The sequence below is a fragment of the Arachis stenosperma genome, chromosome 5, assembly GCF_014773155.1.
Source record: "Arachis stenosperma cultivar V10309 chromosome 5, arast.V10309.gnm1.PFL2, whole genome shotgun sequence".
In the NCBI taxonomy this organism is placed as follows: Eukaryota; Viridiplantae; Streptophyta; class Magnoliopsida; order Fabales; family Fabaceae; genus Arachis; species Arachis stenosperma.
Window position 1 is genome coordinate 39,159,403 of NC_080381.1, and position 17,196 is coordinate 39,176,598.

Sequence of the window (17,196 nt, forward strand, 5' to 3'; positions counted from 1 at the left end):
CCTGAAATCACAGAAAAATACACAAACTTATAGTAAAGTCTAGAAATGTGAATTTTGCTTAAAAATTAATAAAAATATACTAAAAACTAACTAAATCATACTAAAAACTATATAAAAACAATGCCAAAAAGCGTATAAATTATCCGCTCATCAGTGAGATGCCGAACTTATTCAGAATTAGAGTGTCATTAGCCCCATTCACTAATTAAACATGAGCTTAATTGGATATTCAAGTCTTAGGAATTTTCTCTTCTTTTCTCAGTCCTATATTGTTTTAGTTGCTTGATGGCAAGCAACAGTTTAAATTTGGTGTTGTGATGTGTGAGCATCTTATCCCCTTTTTTCCTTTATTTTCTAGTTATTTTCAGTTATAAATTATTAAGTTTTTTATTATTTTAGTGCAAAAACTCTCTTTCGGATGCTACTTTGAATTGTTTTAGTGTTTTTATGATTTTAAGGAAAATTCAGAACAGTTTGGCAGAGTTTGGAGCAAAAACGAGAAGTTTTGGTGCACCCTCTGCTTGGCATTTAGCGCCAGTAACATGCATAAAACAGAAAGCTTCTGCCCCCTTATGGGCGCTAAATGCCAAGCTGGGGTTTAGCGCCAGCAAGCCCAACCCGAATCCACCCTCTTGGAGTATCTTTAGTGGATTTAGCTTCTAGTTGTTATCTTTTATTTTATTTTTGTAATTTTAATTACAAATAATATTTTTTAGTTTTAAGATTTAATATTTTATTTTATTCTCAAATCAAATTAGGTTAGATATAAAAGGGAAAAGATTCTTCCTTTTAGAGGAGGAAAAACCTTTTAGCTTTTGCATACTTTTCAGAACCCTTGTTTTCTCTGTAAGTCATGAGCCACTAAACCTCCTTGGTTAAGGTTAGGAGCTCTATTTATCTTCTATGGATTAAGACTATTTCTTTTATATTTTAATTAATGTATTGATTCAGTTTTAAGGATTAATTTCGTTCTTAATTTTATAAATCTGGGTGGAACGAAAGTATGACCCTTATTCTATATGTGTTCTTGTGATCCTTGGAAGAGGTCTTTCACCTGAACAACAGTTTAAAAAAAATATCCTAAATTGCTAATTACATGAACTAATTAGAATATGTGACATATAATCCTATTAGCTTTGGATAATTATGGTTTTTGTGGTCATAAACTAGTTTTGAACTTAATCCTCTAATCAGAATTAAGTGATCATGACGGTGGCAGTTAATGAAGGTTAATGAAGGTTAGAGGAGACTAAATTACTAAGACATTAGGATTTAGTCATTTACAGTTTGCCATGGAATGAATCTTGCATGATTAAGATAGTTGGTAAGAAAACTTAATCCGAAAAAGTAAACATTTCTAATACTTTAACTGTTTCTCTCACTGATTTTTATACTAAACTCATTGTTTGCTTTCTTTACTCTCTGATTCATTGTTAATTCTTTTGAAAACCATAAAATTAACTCTTCCATTTGCCTAACCAAGCCAATCAGTTGATCGTTGTTGCTTAGTTCCTCAGTCCTCGTGGGATCGACCCTCACTCACCTGAGGTATTACTTGAACGACCCAGTGCACTTGCTGGTTCAGTTGTAGATATTCTCAAATTCTGCACCAAACTTCACAAGTTGAGAGCTTGATTTTGACTTCACCAAGAGGTACGATTTTATTTTAATTCAAGTACCATATAATGTAATGAAATCCTAGGCTAGATGCCCTTTGGATTAGGTTTGGATTGTAAAATTGGTTGGTATTGATATGTATAGTTGATACGTTATGAAAATTAATGATTGGATTGAGATTGTGTGAATTTGCATGTTTGGTGTGTTGAAAAATTTGATGAATTGAATCATGATTATTGGTTTGTGGAATATGTATTGAAATTGTAAATTTGGATCTGAGGCCGTGAATTTTGAGCCGGATGCCAAGAAAAGGTAAGTACTGTAAGTGATGATTGGATTGTGTGATATTGTATGAAATTGAATGAAGAATTGTTATGGACTGTATGAGAATTTAATTGAATGATAGAATAGTAAAAATGAGATTTTTGAAATGTTGAATGGACGTATATGAGTTGGAATGTATATATAGAGTAAGTTTGGGATTGGTTGAGTGTAAATATGTGAATTGAGTTATTTTGGATTTGTTGTGTTGGTTGGAAATGATTGAGGCTTGTAGATCTTTGAAAAATTGGTAAATGTATGTTTTTGGTAAAAACAGATTTTTGGCCAATTTCGACGGGCCGTAACTCGGTCTTTGAAGTTGTAAAACTTTAAAAATTAATTTTTTATGAAAATTCATTTATCGGTCTTCCACAGATTCTCTTTATACTTGTCTTCAATTCTTAGTTCCTCCTTGTTCTTTTGCTTTTCTTTTCCTAACATTTTTCTACAAGAATCATGAAACCACGAAAATCAAAGTACTAATTGAATAGACTTGAAAATCATATAATTATCAAGCAAAAGTAATTAATTCTCTATAAAAAATGCCAATGAAAAGTGCTTAAGATGCTCACATATCACAAATGAACTTTTCATCAAACTTTTCAATCTTAAAATGTAATGGTGAATGGTTGCAATCCAAATGAACTTGGTTAGTCATTTCACTTATGCACACTTCAATACAATTGGTTATAATCTTTCAAGTCCTCTGTTCGGATTAAATTATAGAATCCTTCCTTGAATCATCACCTTAAAGCAAGCTTATTTACTTTTTTTTTCCACAACTTATTTTCTTTAGGTGGTTTGCGCTTTGAGCCTAGCCGTGACTCTAAATATTTTGTCTCAAGCTTTGCTCGATACAGAAACACCATAAGCACATGATTGGGGAGCTCTTTGAGCTTACCATGTCCTTTTAACATTTTCCATCATTGGTGCTCAGAGCATTTAGCTTTCTGCTCTTTAGGGGGTACTTTGCACCTTGAGTCTAGCCATGACTCTAAATGCTTTGTTTTCAAACTTTTGCTTGATACATAAGCACCACAAGCACTTGACTAGGATGTTCTTTGAGCTTATTTATCTTTCAGTTTTCTTAGTCAGTGGTACTCAGAGCCTTTGGCTTTTTTTTTTTCAACCCCTTTTCTTTTTTTCTTTTTTTTTCATTACATGTTGCTCCTTCAAGACTTTATCAAGTGTAAAAATTCCATAATAGTCCTCTAAACTAAGGTCTCAAGTAATTTTTGATCAACTTGTGTTGAACATTCGTAGTTAGTTTGGCCTTCCAAATTTACATTGTCATTCTCTTTATGATTAATCCATTTCTCTTTTTGTTCTTTCTTGGCACATGATCCTTGCCCACATTTAGGAGCAAGCACAATTATAATTGTGGATTGTGATGAACAAGTAATGATATGCACTTGATTAATAAGACCCATAAATGTATTGTATTGGATAGAACAAGATCACATTGTAGATTATTAAAAAGGAAGAAAACAAATAGAAGTCAACAACCTTAGTTCTTATTGCCATCATCTTCCTCGTCTTCCTTTTTATTATCCTTTTAGGGTATGTAGAACATATCCTCCAACACTAAACTTAGAATGATTACTCGTCCTCAAGCAACAAAGAAAAAGAGTGGTGATGAAAATAAGAATAATCATGATTGTCTAGTGGATATAAGGAAGCAAAGCGAAAGCTCATTCAAATAAAACAAACAAAATTAAAAACAAAATGAAAGGAAAGACAAAATAAAGCAAAATAAACATATTGCTAATGTATTGGTACGGGCGGAGTGGACCTTGCATGGGTGAAGTATGGCAACACCAAACTTAGTATGAGAACACCAAACTTAGCTTGACATAATCAATGAAAGGTTGAGCCAAGTACCCAGTGAAGTGCAAGCATCATATTTATTGTAGCAATATCAAACTTAATCCATGGAATACATATGCAACATGAAGTACAGCAAAAAAATAAAAAATGAAAAGAAATTACCTAATGCTGGGTTACCTCCCAACAAGCGCTTCTTTAACGTCACTAGTTTAATAGTTGGTTCTTGAAGTTTCTTCCTCTTCTTCCAGTTGGTTAAGAGAAATGACTTCAGTGGACATGAGGAGATAAAGAGATACCCACCAAAAAGCAGCCACATACAACTCTCAGATTCACTAAGACCAAAGAAAGTATATTCAAGTGTTGGGGGAGAAGACCTTAATTCAAATGTAGGTGGTGTATTCAGATTTTTCCTCCCAGAAGCTTGCATGAATAAATATAAAAGGACTTGTATGGCTTCCTCCTTTGTTTGTGTATCTTCCTCTTCTTCCATGTGTGAGGGTGGAGAGTTCTCTAATTTACTAGAGTATGAAATCCTTTGCTTGATTTCCTCACATGCTTCCATAGAATCTTGTATTGTATCTCTTGGGAAGGATGTTGCATGTTCCTTTGTCATCTCTTTTAGCCTTTAAGGATATGAAATCCTAAGCTTGTATTCATCCACTACCCCCTTCTTCATTGGAATTTCACTTGGTACAGGGGTGTCTTGGTCTTGCTCTTGCACTTCTAACTCTTCATCTTTTTCGGGGCTTGAGTGTTGTGCAATGTTTGGAAGGACCCCTTCATCAAGAACTTCTTGAATTATTGGTTCAATTAAATCAACTCCCATGTAGCTCTTTGATTCACTGGAGGATGGAATCCTTTGAATGATTCCCTCACATTTTCTTGTAGGAATTCACATTGCTTCTCTTGGGAGGGAGTTTGCTTGTTCCTTTGTCCAATGCTTGGTAATCAACTTTACATGTTTCTCTGTATTTTTTACACTCATTTTTATATCATGTGTGCAACTTTGAGCAGTATTCTTTAATTCTTTTATGGCAAGCTCAAGAGCTGATGGTTTTATATGAACAAAAAGATGATAGTTCTTGGTATAGATAGAGAGGTGGTGGTCATTGGTATTAATAAGGAGATGGTGGTTTTTGATATGAAAAATTGGAGGATGGTTCCTGATATGAATAAGGAGATAATGGCTCTTAGTATGAATAAAGAGATGATGGTTCTTGGTATAAGTAAGGAGATGATGGTTCTTGATATATGAAATATAGATTACTATAGTTTCCTTGGCCTTGACTTTTCCAATCAAAATCCAGATAGTTCCTCCATCCGCAATAATATGAATCATTCCTTGCGTGTGAGTAGTAACCCATGTGATCTCTCTCTATTATTTTTCTTAGCATAAAAGACCAAACAGAATTAAATGCACCATGTGGTAAAAAGGAAAGAAAAGTCGAGAGAATGAAAAAGGAAATTTTTTTTATGAAGAGAAAATAGAAAAAAAAAAGAAAAAATGGCTAATCTAGGTAATCAATCAATTGGTAGATGTTAATCACAATTATTCCTTGGTAACAGCACCAAAAACTTGGTGTGAAGTTTCAAGCCATAACTTACCAGCAAGTGAACTGGGTTGTACCAAGTAATAGCTCACGGTGAGTGAGTATCGATCCTACGAAGATTAACAGACTAAGAAAGCAATGGTTGATTAGCTATTCTAGTTAAACAAATTGAAATAAGAGTCTTGATTATCAAATAGCATAAAAAGTAATAAACTAAGGAAAGTGAATGATGAATGGTTGAGAAACGATGTGAGAATGGAGTTAAGGATTTGGAGATGTTTAAATGCTTGGATTAATATTCAATGTCAACTATTTTGATCATGTAATGATTATGTTTATGGCAAACCCCGAGTGATTAAATTCCTATTTTTAGGCAATCCAATCTTCTCTAATCTAACCGATTGTCAATTCCTTGATCACTCAATTACATTAGAGGGTTAAGTCTAATTTCTTATTTAAAGCCACACAAACTCTAAGAACCCAAAAGCATGATGCAGTTATATGTCACATACCACATTAAGCCCAGGAAATTAAGGATTATGAGAAATTGGTTTCAAGCTGTAATTATAATGATATAACTTTTCTAAGATTCAAATAGAATTCAAGTAAGATTAAAGTTATTTTCCAATAATCACAAATTTTTAGTATGAAAAATGAAATCAATTCTTAAACAAAAATCAAAGCATTAATTAAGAGTAGAATAATATATAATTATCAATCCATCAAAGTAAACAGAGCTCCTAACCTTAACAATGGAGGTTTAGTTGTCCATAGTGCAGAAAATTGATATCCTATAGTGCAAAAAATTGAAATCCTAATCTAATGTGTAAAGCCTAAAACTAATGAATGAAAGACGAAAGAGAATGAGTTCCACTAATAAAAAATGGCGCTACTTCTTTTATAATAGCGTGAAATTGTGCTCTGGGCCTTGTTGCTAGCGTTTAGCACCCCTTGGCTCTAAATGCCTCTTCTGATGCAATTCTGATGCTGCTTTTTTCAGGTCTGGTGCTAAACACCGGAGGAGTGGCATTTAGCACCGGGAGTCCCGAGAAGAATTGAAGCTGGACGCAGTTTCATGCTAAATGCCAATGTTATGGCATTTAGCGCTGTGATGCTAGAGAGAAAGCATAAACTATTATATATCGTTAGAAAGTTTTGAAAGTTAGATTTCTAATGCTGCTAGAACCGCACTATTTGGATCTCTATAGCTCAAGTAATGGCCATTGAAGTGTGAAAAGGTCAGAGTTGACAGCATCCACAAATTCTCATTGCACTTGTCTTTAATTCTTAGTTCCTCCTCGTTCTTTTGCTTCTCTTTTTCTAACATTTTCCTACAAGAATCATGAAACTAAGAAAATGAAAGTACTAATATAATAGCCTTGAAAATCATATAATTATCAAGCATAAGTTATTAATTCTCTATAAGAAATGCCAATGAAAAGTGCTTAAGATGCTCACGCATTAGTATCACCAAAATGCAATGTTTAACTAAAATATCTTACCGTCAAATTTTTCTAACGGTAAATCCCATGATAAAGTTCGCACCTATTCCATCCCTTTTTCCTCCAAGTATTACCCACGAATTTACCGTCGGATAAGTGAATCTGCCGGTAACAATTCGACGTAATAAATTCTATAACAAAACCCTCTATGAATCCATCAATAAAGCCAACGCTAACGCGAGACTCTAAATTTGATTGCAAAACCAATGGTACTCGGCATTTTTCTTGTAGTGATACCACAATTACGATGAATTCCAAAGAAGTTTGGAAAATCAAAGAAAAAATGATAAAAGCAAAAAAAAGAAAAAAAAAAACAAATTACCAAAATCTGAAATCGATAACGCATTGCTAAATCATTGAATGAAAAAAACCATCAAAATTTTGATTCTAAATCACTCAATTATGAGTTCAACCTGCAATAAGTGCATTAGAAACACAAATTGATAAGAGTTATGGGAAAATGATGCAATAGAACACAAATTGAGAGCACAAGAATCAGAATTAACGGGGAATCAAGTAACTCATACCTGATTATTAGAGCGCGATTGAGATTTCAATCGAAATCAGCACAAGCTTGTTCGACAAAAAAATTCAGAGCGCAATTAAGATTGAGATGAAAACTGTAAAGAGATTTGAGCAATGAAGAACATGGAATGATAAAAATGTGAGAGAACAATTGGTGTGTGGTTCACTTCTCAAAGAGAATAAGGCACTAAGATAGTGATTTTGTGTGAGGGGGAGTGACGAGGCACTGAGAGTGTGATGTTTCTGCATTTCACAGTTTAGACCTTTTTTGTTATTTTTTAAATTGTAACTTTTTTTTAGTGGTAATAGTTGAAATGGCCATTATAATCTTTATTAATGACAAATATATAATTGTCACTAAAAAATAATTTTAAGAAGAGAAATTGCAGTAATAATATTATTGCCGCTAAAAGTTTGTCGCTAAGAATATTTTTTCTTGAAGTGGGAAGACGAAAAAGATGAAGAGGTAGCGGGCGTAGGTGAGAGAAAATCGTGACTGAGAATGGAGGAGGTGGTTGTTTTGGGGCTTGTGAGGTAGGTGGTAATACATTTAGTGCGTGTATGGGAGTGGGAATTAATTTTTAAATTTTTCAGAGATTGTGTATGTATAATATATAAAACTACCGTGGTTGATTTTAGTAGCTAATTTTAGTACATACCTAACATAACTAATAATTTATTCTTTTCCAATAGTTCAGCATAATATGAATTACACTAATACTCGAGTACCATAACACTGATGTTATTATACAAGATCATCTCCCGTAACAAATAAATAGATTTTGCTAGGTAGACAATGTCCTTTATGAACAATGTGAATAATGGGTTCTAAAATTGGCCCAATAAAGTAAAAATACATTACACCCTTAAATTACCCACCTAAATCTTAATATTAGGATAACCATCCGTATACCTAATGAATTGAATATCTAATATATTCATTGTACACATTGTTTAGTATTTTCATTGTCAACCTATACTTTTCCTAAAGGAAAAACAACCATTTGTATCCATGAACTTTACGAACGCTGACAAAAGTACCCATTAAAGAAAGAAACTAATGTTGTATCCATCAAAGATGGACTCCGTACGACAAAAGTACCCAAATCCTGAATTTATGTTGACTTTTTAATAAAATTCCAGAATTACCCCATCCTTTATCTTCAACCCCTCCTCTCTTCCTTCCCAAATCTCAAACACCTCCATTGCCACTACCTTAACCACCTTCTATTCTCTACTACTGTACTAACCACCACTACAGCCATCTTTTCACGCTGACGATGACAAAGACGACAACAAGGCAACCAGGCAATCCATCCATTCCCGCGCAACGCTAGATGGAGAAGCTCCGGAAGTGAGACTGAACCGAGATCCAGCACGCAAGGTCCTGTGGTGCGATTCAACTCCTCCTAGGTCCACTTCAAACTCATAGACTCCATGGAAAAATGTCCTATATTTACAACAGTACAAATTATAAATTTATTATATAATTAACGAAGTTGAACTTTCTCACTTTCCCAAATCACCACCATCATGTGCAAGATTCCTGTGTTACTCATATGCGACCTCAGCAAAGTGATCTTGCCAAAGTTTCAATTTTTAGCATCCAAAGGTGCTTCTCCTTCTGACATTGTATTGAAAGTGATGGAGGAAGGGTGGTGATGGTAATGGTGGTAATGGAGTGTTGATAGGATTTGAGATTGGAGAAGTGATGATGAGAAGTAAAATTAAAAGTTAGAGTGAAGTTGTTGTTGTTTATGGCTGTGACAGTGGAGAAGGAGGAAGATGAGGCTGACGGTTGGTGACGGTGGCTGTGATGATGGTGTTGGTGAAAGAAGTGGTAAAATTGATAAAAAAAATAAAGAGAGGGTTGAAATTTGCTGAAAGGGGTATTGAGATTAGGGTTGGAAAAATGATAATTTGGAATTTTTAGGTATTGAGATTAGGGTTTTTAGGCAATGGAGGTGTTTGAGATTTGAGAAAGAAGAGAGTAGGGGTTGAAGATAATGGTGAGGGTAATTCTGGAATTTTATTAAAAAGTCAACATAAATTTAGGATTTGGGTACTTTTGTCGTACGAAATCCATCTTTGATAGATACAACGTTAGTTTCCTTCTTTAATGGATACTTTTGTTAACGTTCGTAAAGTTTATGGGTACAAATGGTTATTTTTCTTTTCCAAAATAAATAGATGAAAAAGAAGCCATCATAGAAACATAATATTCAAACCAAGGAGAAAAGAAAACTCCATGGTCTCACAACATCATTTCAATAACATTTTACTTAGCAGCAGCTTTAGCAGTAACCCATTTTTGTCGAAGAGCCTTACAAAACAAAGCAAGCTTGTCAATCTCTGGAAGAGTTCCAGTCACAGCTGAATTCGCAATAAAATTCGTAGCCCAATTCACCAACCCTGGAAACTTGTCGTTGGCGAGGACCTTCTTTCCATTCATCTCCTCTAACACACGTAGAGAAGGCAAGAAGCTCCCAAAGACAATGTCAACGAGTCCAACCTTGCTCCCTCCAAAGAAGGGCTTTTCTTCACTGCATTTTCCAAATGCCTTTTCCAACTTCACAAGTATTTCTTCCTCCAATTGCTCGAAGTGTGGCTTCCTTTTCTCTTCATCTTCAAAAGCCATTAGAATGTTCCTCATGCAAAGTAATAACTACGTACACCCAAATTTAAATGCAAAAATAAATTGATGATTGAAAACCAAAGTTAAAAAGGAACAATAATATTAGGAAGACAAAAAAAAAAAAAATAGTTAGAATTTATCTTATTTAATATTCATTAATTATCACAACACTTAATGAATATTAAATAAGACAAGTTATAACTGTTTTTAGTTGATTTTCTTTTATTATTACCAAACATTTTCGAAAAGGGTCAGATATTCACACAAGTAGACTTAAATAAGCATTTAGTCTCTAAAAGTTATATTTTATAATATTATTGGCTGGATTTTTGTATATTTTATGGTGATTTTGATTTAGCGAAATATTACCAGGTTAATATTTTTAGTGGAAAAAAAATTTAGCTATTATTAGTTTAAACAAAAAAAATGTTGGTCACGTAATATTTTTCTTTGATTTAAAGGTTTTTAGGAATAATAAATTTGATGATATCCTACTCACAAATCAATTTATAAATAAACATTTTTAATCTTAAACTATTTGTACTTATGATAAACAAAAATATACACGAATAATAAAATTCAATCACTAAATCTGTCATTATATAGTTTCAAAAATAATAAATTTAATAATATTTTATTTCAAAAATAATAAATTTAATAATATTTTATTTACAAATTAATTTAAAAATAAATATTTAAAATTTAAACAGTCTATAGTTATGATAAATAAAAATGTTCTACGAACGCAAAAAAATTAATTACCAAATCAATCATCATATAATTGCGTATATTTATACATAGTATTTTACACATTTTTTAATAAAATAATTAGCCATTAGAATAATATATATAAATGTCATAGTTTAATATTACAATCAAACATGTCATGCATAAGTAAATAATCTAACATTTTTACAAGCGTGTAATTAAATGTTTTCACGGACACAAAACAACCATTGTATAGCAACAATCATCTTTCATGTAATACACCAATCAACCGCTGTATAGGAATGCATTCTTTATGTTCATGAAAAAAAAGTTAACTATGGTGCGTCAAAACATTATTTGATTATTCTATATTATAATAATTAATGTTTGATTATCTTATATGTGAGACTTTTAATTATTCCAGTAATTAATTATTTATTAAAAAATATATAAAATAACATGTACAGACATATATATAACAACTTATGTTTTATGTGTATTTATATTTTTTAACGAGAAGTGCTAGGGGTCAATAATGTTTGTGATTTATAGTCATTAAGTAGTCATTAATGATATTTTTAATAGTGTAAAATTTTATCCAATAATATGAAATTACTCATTTTTCTTTTGTTAGTTACATGTTGACCAGAATTTAATAAAATTAATGGCCTTTTAAATTTTTTCTTTTTTAATTACAAAGAGATTTCTATTTTTTACTGGTCTTCTATTTAACCTTTTTTCGGTAACTTTTTTTTCTTTTAAAATTTTAATTTGAATCAACTTCTTCCTACGTATACAATTAATGCAAATCGATAGGCCTTTAGAAAAAGAATTTTACTAGAAAATTAACTAGGAGTGAAATCAACTTCAACCTAACCAACTAGTTGAATAAGTGAAAAATAAATTCGTTATAAAAAAAAATAACCCCTCATTATCATAGTTTTTCGAATTTCAAAATAATAAAAAAAGAATTAATTTACTTCGTTTATATTATAGTTGGCTTTTTAGACTTTTTCTTAAAAGAATACTTACAAAAATTTAAAATCACACATGAATAATCTTAGAACAATAAGAATCACATTTAATCAAAAGGACATTTCATATTATAAATCCTTTATATAAAGAAAGAGATATATAAAGCACCTTATCATCAATGTATGAAACCCAGAATGTAGCAATTGCTCTGTCATAAGCATCTTGAGGAAGGATAGAAGGAGCATTGGACCAAACCTCATCAATATATTGAAGTATGATTAAGGATTCACATATGGGTTTGTCACCATGAATTAGAACTGGAATTTTCTTGTGCACAGGATTGGAACGAAGAAGAAGATCACTTTTGGAGTTCAAGTCCTCTTCAATGTTCTCATATTCCAATCCTTTAATGTTAAGTGCAATCTTCACCCTTGTCACAAATGGACTGAACCATCCACCCAAAAGCTTCAAGTCACTACTTTTTGCTTCCATCACTATTATTATTGAAAGGGTAAATTATTGAAACTGTGTTATCTATTAGGTTACCGCTCATCAAGGAAAGCGTAAGTGTGTGTGTATATATATATATATATATATATATATATATATAATTAAAATAAAAATATAGAAAATATAAATAAAAAATATATAAAATAACAGAAATATAATTAAGGCAGTCAAAATGTTATGGATATGTTAGACTTCAAACATTAAGGAAAAAATAAAATAATAAGCAAAAGTGAATGTAAATGAAATGAATCTAAAATAAATTAAATGTTATTTTAATACTAAAAGTAATATAAGACTGAAAGCAAATTAAAGAAAAAGATGAATAGAAATATTTGATAATAAAAAAAATCAGTCAAAAATAGTTATAATTTACTTTATTTAGTATTTATTAATTACTATAACAATTAATATATAAATATTAAATAAGATAAGTTTTGTCTTTTTTTTTATTTCTTTAATATTATTGTCCTTTTTTTATTTCTTTCATAATATAAAGATAATTTTTTTATTTTCTCCACTTCTTACCAGTTACTTTTAATACTAAAAAGTGAAAAATATATTAGAGAGGTGTATACAAAACATGATTTATATAATATTTCTCTCAATTTTTTTTATTTTTATTTGGTACAGATAGAGAATTTTTAATATTTTTATTTTACTCTCCAATTTTTAAATGATAACTTATACGATTTTTTTTAGTTTTAAAAGTAACATTTAGTTTATTTAGATTCATTTCATTTACATTAATTAACTTTTGATTATTTATTTTATTTTTTTCTTAATTTTTGAAGTCAAACTTATCCATAACATTTTTGACTATATTAATTATATTTTTTCTCTAATTGTTTTCTTTCAAATGTTTCCATCCTCTTTATATTTAAAGAAGGATATACATAAAAAATATACAAAAATGATATAAATATGTACTATTTCTCTAAAATAAATAAATAATATTCTAAAGTAAACATATATCTCTTAAAATGTAAAGATAATGAGAGAAATTTATCTTTAAAGTTTGACTTAAGTGACGGCCATTGAATAATGATGGAGTAAAGCTCCAAATTAGTCTTTAATTAAGATTGATATTGTACATTAAAATCGTCATTAATTATATTTTTAAGATTGTTTGATAAAAATATATTATATTAGTCCATAACTTATTTTTTATTCACAATATATTGGTGTGATTTTATGATATACATCATTAGTGACATGTGATTATACTATGATGCGACACATGTACTGTGCTTAAATAGTCCACAATATCAAGTCATCTCATCACAATACACAATTAACAAAAAATAATTAGAGACTAATGTGATATAATTTTGCAAATTTCAAAGATATAATTAATGTAATTTAAATTTTAAAAACAATTTTAATCTATGTTACTATCAATCCTAGTGACCACTTTAAAATTGTAGTCGGTAATAATGGTGCCTAAAAATTTGTCTTTGTGTCAATCATTTCCAATAATGTCCATGCAAATAAATATTTTAAAATCTACTTCATCACTAAATATAAAATAAAATAAATTTTGAAAAATTGAGAGATACAAACGCTTGATGATTTTCATATTTTTATTCAATATTAAATTATTTCTGGGATTGGTACCTTTAAGGGAATTGTAAAAATAAATTAAATTAAGTAAAATAAATTGAAAAGTATAGTTATTATTTTTGAAAACATAAAAGTAGTAAAGAAATTTCAACCAATACTAATAATTTATTATAAATTATCAACAATTCTAATAATTATAAATTTTATATAATAATTATGATTCGCAAAAAATTATAGTAATTGTAGTAAATTTAAATAAGGACGTCGTTTAGTATTTAGTGGAGTTTCATCTTCTTTCATTTACAGCTTCACTCAATCACTCTCTATTTTTTAACCACTCAAAGAACGAAGAAAGAAGACAACGAAACTCCGATCAAAGGAAAGAAGACGATGTTATCATCGACAACACAGTGAGTAATGCGATTACATTCGTTGTCTGTGAGAGACTACCACCGCACCGTCATGGAAGACACTACCATCTGCGAGAGAGATAATTAATGTTTCCTTCAATGGGTTTCAGGTTGGCCTTTTTTCTTGCTAGTGCATGGTGGTAATGTTAGGATTTTGATTGATTCTCTTTGTTATTTGGTTAATTTGTTACAAGTTGATTAAAATTTGTGTGCTTTATTTTCTGTTTTTTGTGTTTTGTTATTCTGTATTCTTTTTTTTAAAATCTAAGTGACGATAGATTGTGATGACCAAAGAAATAATACTACCCATGATTAATTGGCTATACTCGTTAATCCATGGATATGTGCAGAGTAATTTGACCAATTTGGCAATGCTGGTCAGTATAAAGCTTTTGTAAAAGGCAAGGAAAAAAAATCAATTATCATAAACAATATATGTGGGTAATACTAATTTATCAATTAACATGATTTTAGCTGATGACAACACCTCTACCCTTCCAGTTATCGTCGATTCTTCATCTTTTCTCTCAGTTTCTCTTGACTGGGAGGAGAAGACCGAGCCGAGACGCCCAAGCAAGGTGGTTTAGAGACTGACCTGCCCAAGCGCAGTTTTAGTTGGTGAAGCGTCGCCGATGAAGGGGTGCCTCCGCCATTCCTACGATCGTTGATTCTTCCTCTTCTCTGTGTTTGTTTCGTTTGTTTTGAGTGAAGAGTAATGGGAGCTCAGGAAGTAAGAAACGACGTTGTTTTAAGCATAACCCACTATTACCACAAACGGCGTCATTTCACTTAACGCTACACGGGAAATAACGTTAACGGAATGGGTTAAACAGCTAACGGAAGGACAAACGCGACTTATGTTAAATCTTTCGGTGACTAATTTGATTAAAAAAAATTATTCAGGGATGAAAATGACGATCACGCGATCTTTTGGGGACCAATTTGACAATTAACCCATAATCTTAATCTTAAGATGACGGCGATCACCACGATGACGAATGATGATGAATGATGATGGTTTTTTATAACCTAGAAAATAGGATTGAATTTAGAACTTTTTTTTAATTTGATTACTAAAATAAATTAGGAAGAGAGTTGTTGTATTTGTTAAAACAAAAATATAAGAGATAATTTATTTTTGCCTCTTAACGACAATTATAAAGACAGAATATGGTGTTTTTGGTTCTGCTAGGATTTTGCAGATAAATTCTTATTTTTAAAATCAACCTTGTAGTGTGTCTTAGGTCCACTGTGGCAGCCTCGTCTACTTTTCATGAACAGAGTGGAAACCAGTTAGAGGAAGAAGAAGAACAAATAATTTATTTTGGGGATGAAGACATTAAGGAGGGACTGGAGAAATACTCTAAAAGTCAAGTAGGGCGACTTTTGGCGGATCGACCATTCAGTGCAAGTACTCTAGAAGTGGCACTTCGATCAATATGGAGACAACCAGAGGATTTTAAAGTCCAAGATCATGGAGATAATCTTTTCCAATTTTTCTTTGATGATGAAATTGAGCTACTCAGTGTGGAGAAATAAGCCCCTTGGCTTTTCAAAAATTATATTCTGAATATAAGGTGATGGAGTGAAGATATACAGATCATAGATTCAGAATTCTCCCATGTCCCTATATGCATACAACTATGAGATATGCTTGAACATTGCAAGACTATAGGGCTGGGGAGGAGAATTGGAGAGATGATGAAAAAAGTAATGGATGTAGGAATTTTTTCTGTGAGGGGTAAGGAGGAAAGAATTCTAAAAATACAAGTATTAATGAATATAACCAAACCTCTAAAATAAAAACTCAAGATGTCTGGCAGCAACAGTAAAATTATTGATCTTCACCTCAAATATGAGAGGATTGGTAATTTTGCTATTGTTGTAGGAGTATTAGGCATGAGGTTAGGGCATGTAATACTCATTTGAAGTAGATAGCGAAAGGAGAAACAAAGGATGAGGAATGGGGGGTATGGCTCAGAGCGGAATAGTTTGGATGGCGTTTGGAGAACCAAAAAGAAAATGAAAACCCAAATTACCCCAATATAGTGAGGGAGGAGAGAAAAAACAAAGGAAACCGATTCCAGTGAGCCTAATCAAAAGCTTTGCTAGTCTTTCTGTCCAAGAGGGGAACTCACAATGCAAAGGACAAGAGTATAAAGTACAAAGCAACTCCAAACTGCTAACACAAGAAGGGAATAAGGGGGAGACACAGGGAAGAAAGGAGATATTGGAGGAAAGAAGCTCTAGTATCGAAAATGCAACAACAATAGTTCAGATTACTACACAAGAAAACTTGTTCACATTTGGTGCAAAAGAGAGTGAAGGGAGACAGCAGGGACCTAGAAAATAGAATTTAAAGTAGTTGGCAAAGAAGACCCACACCCACAAATTCATTACAGGAGTTAAAGGAGGTCTGGAGGTTCAAGGGAAAGCTCTGCTGGAAAGAAGCAATGCCAAGATGATGTGGAAGAAGTGAATAAGGGGGAGGGTGCTACCCAACAATTGGCACCAAAGGAGGGATGAAGATAATGATGTGGAACTGTCGGAGTTTGAAAAAATCTCGGACAATTTACAACATAAAAAGGATTAACAAAACCCATTCCTCTAAGGTTTTATTCCTATGTGAAACAAAGAAAAACTCCTCGACTGTGGAATGTGTGTTATGGAGGTGTGGTTTCAATTCTATGTTTATGGTTGACCCAATCGGTATGGCGGGAGGTAGGGGTGTGCATAGGCCGGGTGAAATTGGGTTTGATGTGACTCAAACCCGACCCAAAATATATACCGGGCCTATTTATTAGACCCGAACCCGACCCTAAACCAGATAAAATTTATACACTTTTGGGCTACGATTATACCGGGTAAAAACTGGGTAAAAATCGGGCCGTTAACATTACATTACCTTGATACCTTCTTATAAGCTAGCATGTGAAAATATCCAAATTTCTAAGACTCCAACCATTATTTGATATGGTAAAATTCACTTAGAAAAATATAACAAGAACCAACTCTTCTCTAAAATTAAAGCATAACCATAATTAATACTAATATTG

General features: G+C 31.8%; 1 protein-coding gene across 1 annotated transcript; it reads right to left on the reverse strand.

Annotated features, from left to right (window-relative positions):
- Nucleotides 1-9,620: 9,620 nt before the first annotated feature.
- Nucleotides 9,621-12,152, reverse strand: LOC130983225 (glutathione S-transferase U17-like). Its single transcript, XM_057907423.1, has 2 exons — nt 11,829-12,152; nt 9,621-10,007 (listed from the first exon to the last, which is right to left on the reverse strand). Exons 1-2 carry the CDS (start codon nt 12,150-12,152, stop codon nt 9,621-9,623), a joined length of 711 nt encoding a protein of 236 aa, XP_057763406.1.
- Nucleotides 12,153-17,196: the final 5,044 nt, after the last annotated feature.